At 44.0% G+C, this 6,000-nt stretch overlaps 1 protein-coding gene across 1 annotated transcript in view; it reads right to left on the reverse strand.

Moving 5' to 3' along the window:
* The window catches only part of nectin1b (nectin cell adhesion molecule 1b), a gene marked incomplete at both ends in the record, with an annotated part of 52,760 nt that extends 47,075 nt beyond the window's left edge, over positions 1-5,685 (reverse strand). Inside the window, 4 exons of the mRNA XM_080845038.1 lie at positions 606-757; positions 3,618-3,735; positions 4,234-4,533; positions 5,307-5,685. Of these exons, the coding sequence (XP_080701164.1) occupies positions 606-757; positions 3,618-3,735; positions 4,234-4,533; positions 5,307-5,685 (949 nt within the window). The remainder of the gene's footprint in view (positions 1-605; positions 758-3,617; positions 3,736-4,233; positions 4,534-5,306) is intronic.
* Positions 5,686-6,000: the final 315 nt, after the last annotated feature.

Here is a 6,000-nt window from a genome sequence, read left to right on the forward strand (position 1 = left end):
AAAAACCCTGATCAGTAGTGAGATATCCTTACTCGCTTCTACACGCATCAGAAGCAAGACTTCAGAGAGGGGGAGGCGTTCTTTTTAATTGTATTAAATGTTGTGTGTTGTGTTATGATGTAGTGTGTTGTGTGTTGTGTGTTTTGTGTTGTGTGTTGTGTGTTGTTTGCTGTGTGTTGTGTGTTGTGTGTTGGCTGGCAGGCCAAGGGCCGGTGTGGTTGTATGTGATCAATAAGGTGTGTGTTTGCGCCACTCAGCGTGAGCAAGAGTACTGGTAAACAATATGAAAGAAGAACCTGAGCAAGTACTAACATGAGAAAGGGTGTGGAAGTGTCTGTGCAATAAAGATTTAGGAGAGACAGAGCGGGGAGAGGTTGGGAAAGTATGCCTTTAAAAGAGGTTGGGTTGTTATATAAATGATAAATAAGAGAGAGTAGGAATAATTGAGTTAAACCTCAAAATACTTGACGTGAGGTTAATTTTGTGGGTGCAAAGTAGTTTGTTTATTTCGCTCACATTTCCAAGGCTTGCCAATGCCACTGTGCAGAGCCAATGATTCATTCCCCCAGCATCGAGCAAACGGGTGCTTAAGCCAAGCCGCCTACCTGTCACGTTGACGTCTACCCGTCCCGAGCGGGTGCCGATGGTGTTTGTGGCATCACAGACATAACTGCCAGCTAGGTCATACGTCACGGGGCCTTTGAAGAACAGGGTGTTGTTCTTTATCTCAACATTGTTGGGCAAGGACCCGTTCAACCTATGAAAAGAAAAATGAGACAGGGTAAGATAATGACAGGTACAACCATCACAAGAGGAAAAGGCTTTAAAGTATCTAATGAAAACAAAACACCAGTGTCCCAGAGCCCTCCCCTCCTTTCTAGTTTAAAAGGAAAAACAGCATTCTGGTAAAAACACCATAGCTATGGATGCATGTCCAGGCAGGCACACAGCTGATGCCTGAGGATACAGCACTCTTCTGAAGGAGAAAACAAAATGGGTGGTCAAGAGAGACAAGTGGAAAAGGGAAGGGATGGGGGGGGGGATGTAAGAGAGAGAGAGAGATGGAGGAGGGGACTTGTGTACTTAGCGTAATTTAATTACACATAAAGATAGCCAACTAAAAAGAGGAACAATGCTGTGTACCTCATTGCATTTGTCATTTATGAGAGTTTATCGAATTAAAATAGGCCGAGGTTAGGAATCCGTAAAATCCCATTACCATTTATTGCCATTTTTACTAAATCTACTTTGATGCCAACTTCCATCTGAATATAAAAACATCTCCTTTGTGCTTACATTCTTGTCTGTATCTGAAACGAATTCACTTTATTCTATATAAATCTAATTTCTCTCAAGATGTCCCAGTAGAAAAACAGACAATCTCTAGCTTGATATTTTTTTCTTTTATTTTGGGCATGCTGCCTTAGTGCTAACTTCCTCAGCTTGATTTCTGGACTGTACCATTTTTGGAAGTGTGTGAGAAAAAGCGCATGAGAAAATCAGTGGCTGTTCACAAATGACATCAGAGAAGAGAAGAAGAAGAAATGTGCAAAGCATTTCACATATGCTCCTGATTAGATCTGGAGCCTGACCCCCTCCCCTGGCATGTTGTCTTGGCATAATCAATTACCTCTCTACCTTTACGATCCCAGGCAGATCCAGGCGCGCCAGCTGGGAACCTCATTTGTGAAACCAAATATTTACCATGGCATACCACAGAAGCTTCTTCCAATAACAAGAAGCCACAGGCAACTTTCATGCAGACATGATGTAGTACAGCTACGCAAATGAAATAATCATTACTATCATAGGCCTGTTTTTGTTGCATCTGAATAGCGAGATAAAAGGAACAGGTTTTGTGGGCGATGTTCTACAGAACGGATTGGTGTGTGTATCAGTATCTGCTTCTACATGTGGGGATGTGTTCGAGACACAAGAGTCTGTGGCGATTGTATTTTTGGAATGTGTGGAGGGGTCTCTGCATCCTTCCTATGATGTGTGAGAATTATACATGAGTCACCGCTACATGTGTGTATGCGAGCATTGGTGTATGAGTGAGTGTGCACACGCGTGTGTGTGTGTGTGTGTGTGCACAGTGCTTTCTGCCAGCCTGGTGCTGACCTCGTTGTGGAAGCCCTGGGGAGCCTTCACAACACATTTAGCGTCTTGTTTCCACTGCTGCAATGGCCGTCCTCTCCGATCTGTCAGAGTTGTGCACTCGTCCCTCCTGATCACTGTCTTGCCTCCCTTCCTCCCTCGCTCAGCTCCTCCCTATATCTGTTCCCCTCCCTCCCTTCTATCCCCAAGCTTTGTCCTCTCATTTTCTCTCCCCCTCTTCCTATCTCTCTGTTCTGCTTTCCCTCTGTTGTTGAAATGGAACATTCCTCTCTGCTTAGTAGCCATCATAAGGGCTACGTTGTTCCAAAAACCAAATGTCAGCATATCGTTGGGAGGCAGAGTTCTCTCTAACGCACTCAGACTCATTCAAAGATAAACTAGGCCTTGGAACCATCACATCAAGGACAAACAGGCACTTTGGTCCAGCCTGCCTCCCTCAAGTGCACTGACACATCCCTCCCGCCCCAGCACAGAGCAATTTCAAGTCACACTGCTAGGCTACATTTAGCGCTCAGCTTCAGTGTATTCCATCCTCCACCTTGTTTGTGAGACAGTTCTTAGTTAAAAACCTAGTGTTTTCATTTACACAATTGGTACACATATAAACACAACACGCGTGCTACAAATGTATGCAAACACACACACACACACACACACACACACACACACACACAGAAATGCTAATGACATAGTTCTCTGTTTAACAAAGAGGTTGGGGAGAGCAAACAGTTGTTGGCTCTGTGAGAGACGACTTCAGCAGTGATCACATTTTTGTTTCACACACGGCCATTTCAGATTGGGCAAGGCCCAGATGGCTCTGCTGCTCATTTGCCAGGCAAAGCAATGATGTCACCCATCCACGATACTCTTAATCCACATTGACTCAAATTACTAGCCGCTGCTCCGCCAGGACTTTGCCAATGAACACAAAGCATTACAGGAAAAACAGGCCTTTCTGTACTCAATAGAGCAACATCATGGCAAAGCACGTCAAAGACAAAGAGAGAGATATGTCTGCTGGTGTCTCACAGGATATTGGCATGTCCCTCATTATTTTCCTTTTAAAGCCTTGCCCACAATGCCATGACTGATAGTGTGGGTTTACTTAAAGTTAGATGTGTGAGTGGTGTTTCTGAAGAAGCATTTCTAAGTGAGACCACATAACAATTTAAGGACTGACATGCTGTGTTTAAGATGTACTGGAACACAGTAAGAAAGAGTGGGTAACTTCAGTTTAAATTCATGAAAAAAGATTGAATGAAAGGGCAGTTGAATGGTTAAAAAGTGACCTTACAGTAGCAGGTGTAGGGTGTGGTAAAAGCAAACTCAACTTTAACACCTGGCTTATGAAGACAAAGATCCCTTTACCCTGCCCACAGGACTATGTCCACTCTCATAATACTCCTCGTATAACGCAGCTACTCCTATGCCTCTTATGACTTTACAAGAGCTTATTAGTCTAAATAATTAGAAATATGTGCTTAAGGACCGGCCCTTACAGTTTCCACTGATAGATGGTCACGGCTGGGTTGGCGTCTGCGTTGCAGGTGAGCTGGACATCCTGACGATTCAAATACCAGTTCTCATCGAAGCCGTCGATCTTGACATCAGGCTCATCTGGACACAGAAAAGACATCACGACAGTTATGCAAGGCCGGTGGAGTTCTCTGCTCATTGAAATATCCTTTTCCCACCAAACTGTAATGCTAGACACGTGTTCATTTTTCAACCAGATACATGATAGGCAATGCAAGATGGTTATCTTTGCTTGTTACACAGGTTAACATGAAGGGGCAACATAATGAATCTGTGTACGTAGCGCTAAAAAATGGTCCTTGTAAGATGCAATACATTTAAGATGGCTTAACCCTACACACTGCACACATTTTTTTTTTATAATAATAATAATTAATTAATATACATATCACTGTACAGATAACACACGCATCAGCACATACATCAAAACAGCCTTCACTGACAACATTTTGAACATCATAACTGAGCAATTAGCATGACAACAAATACATAAAAACCAAATCAAGTTAAAGCATGTCCTCCTGAGAGAGTTGATCTAGATAAGAAAACTCCAGTATGGTGTAAATAAGGGGCCCTTACATTGCACATTGAGAATGACGCTGTCAGTGATTCTCTCGTTGCGGTAGGTGACTATGCAGGTGAGTTTCTGCCGGTGGGTCTCGCGGCTGGGCGTCACAATGTAGCTGCTGCGCACCGTGACTGTGCCGTTGGGGTTGCGCGTCTCCTGCAGGTTGAACTCGCCCTTCAGCTTGGTCTCCCACTTGATGACACTTGGAGGTTTCCCATTGGCTGACACGCAGGTGGCCACGGTCATCTTTCGCTTCTGTGACCGCGCGATGATGGTTGGCGTGGTGAGGGTCATACGGGTCAAAGGCCGCGCTGAATAATCAAGCCACAAAACAGATGAGGTTTCATTACTTTTCATTTTCGTTATTTTCACACACTTGCTAACTTTTATAGGCATTTCGGGACATAAATCCCTCAACGAATCCGTTCCCTATGAAGAAAAACAGTGTTTTGTGCCTGCAGCTTCAGTAGTGCTGACAGATCAGGTGTGCATGACAGTTACAGCACGAATGAGGCAAGCAGCAATTTTTTCTCTGAGATGTTTTGGCATGTGTCTAATGACAAGGGTGTGTGATGGAACGCTAGGGTTATATATTGCATGTATGTCTGTGTGTAATCAGCGAAGGGTATGTGTGTTTATCTGAAGTCAATCCTCAGCTCTCTGGGGAGGTGTAACCATAGACAGCTGGCTCAATCAAACAGGAGGTATTGGCAGAAAGGTCTACTTAAGTCAAGGGCCTCTTGCTGGCTTAATTAAAAATAAAAAAAATGCCACTCCTTAATTACTAATTAGGGATTCAGTCAGATGAACCTTGTCTATAATAAAAATGGTGGCTTTTTGTGTCATTACACTGTGTTCTCAAAAAAACAGGACTGGGTAGTTTAATTAATTTGGTAAGTAAGTAGAAGACAACATACAAATGACATATATGAATAATGTCCTTGCAAGTTTCAACATGTCTATTACATAAATCCTTCCTTCCTTTTCATACTTTGCTTTTAGACATGAAATGCTTCACAAAAACGACGTGGTTTGTAGATCCATGGGTCTATATGTGGTTATAGTGTGATGTGAGAGTCTTTACCGAAGACAGTTAGGTTGACCATGTTCTCCCGGTTGCCTGCAGGGAAAGTGGTGTACTCGCAGATGTAAGCCGCTTCATCGGAGAGCCGGAGGTTGTTGAACACGATGGTGGTGTCCTCCAGCAAGGGCGTGCGCTGGCGGACCGCCGGGTGCTTGAAGCTGACGCGGTCTTTGAAAGGCGGCAGCACAGACACACCCAGCGCAGGGTTGGCTATGGCCACATTCTGTTTGGTGCCATTCAGGAACTTCTGCCAGGTGACCTGAGAGATCTTCACTGGGGGTCTGCTGTTCATGAACTGGCAGCGCAGCTCCACCTGGGAGCCCACGAAGCCGGACTTGATGGAGTCCATCTGGACACTCTGACCCAGAACCCCTGGAAGAGAGAAAAAGGAGAGAGAGAGAGAGAGAGAGAGAGAGAGAGAGAGAGAGAGAGAGAGAGAGAGAGAGAGAGAGATAAGTTACTGAGAAGAGAACAAGTTCAGAGAATAGGCACACTCAACAAATCCAAATCAGTCCAAGAACTTGAAATCTTTCTCCGTACGTGTAAATATGGTTGGGGCCTTGTGAGTTTTAACTGCGCTAATAAAGACTGTCAGGCATTTGGGGAAATTCCAGGACTTTTTAAACAAAGATGTTTTATTTCTAACTTATTCATCTCCTTGTCTGAACCGTGCATTTATTTCTACTGTTTTTCA

The sequence above is a fragment of the Sprattus sprattus genome, assembly GCF_963457725.1.
Source record: "Sprattus sprattus genome assembly, chromosome: 9".
Taxonomy (NCBI): Eukaryota; Metazoa; Chordata; class Actinopteri; order Clupeiformes; family Clupeidae; genus Sprattus; species Sprattus sprattus.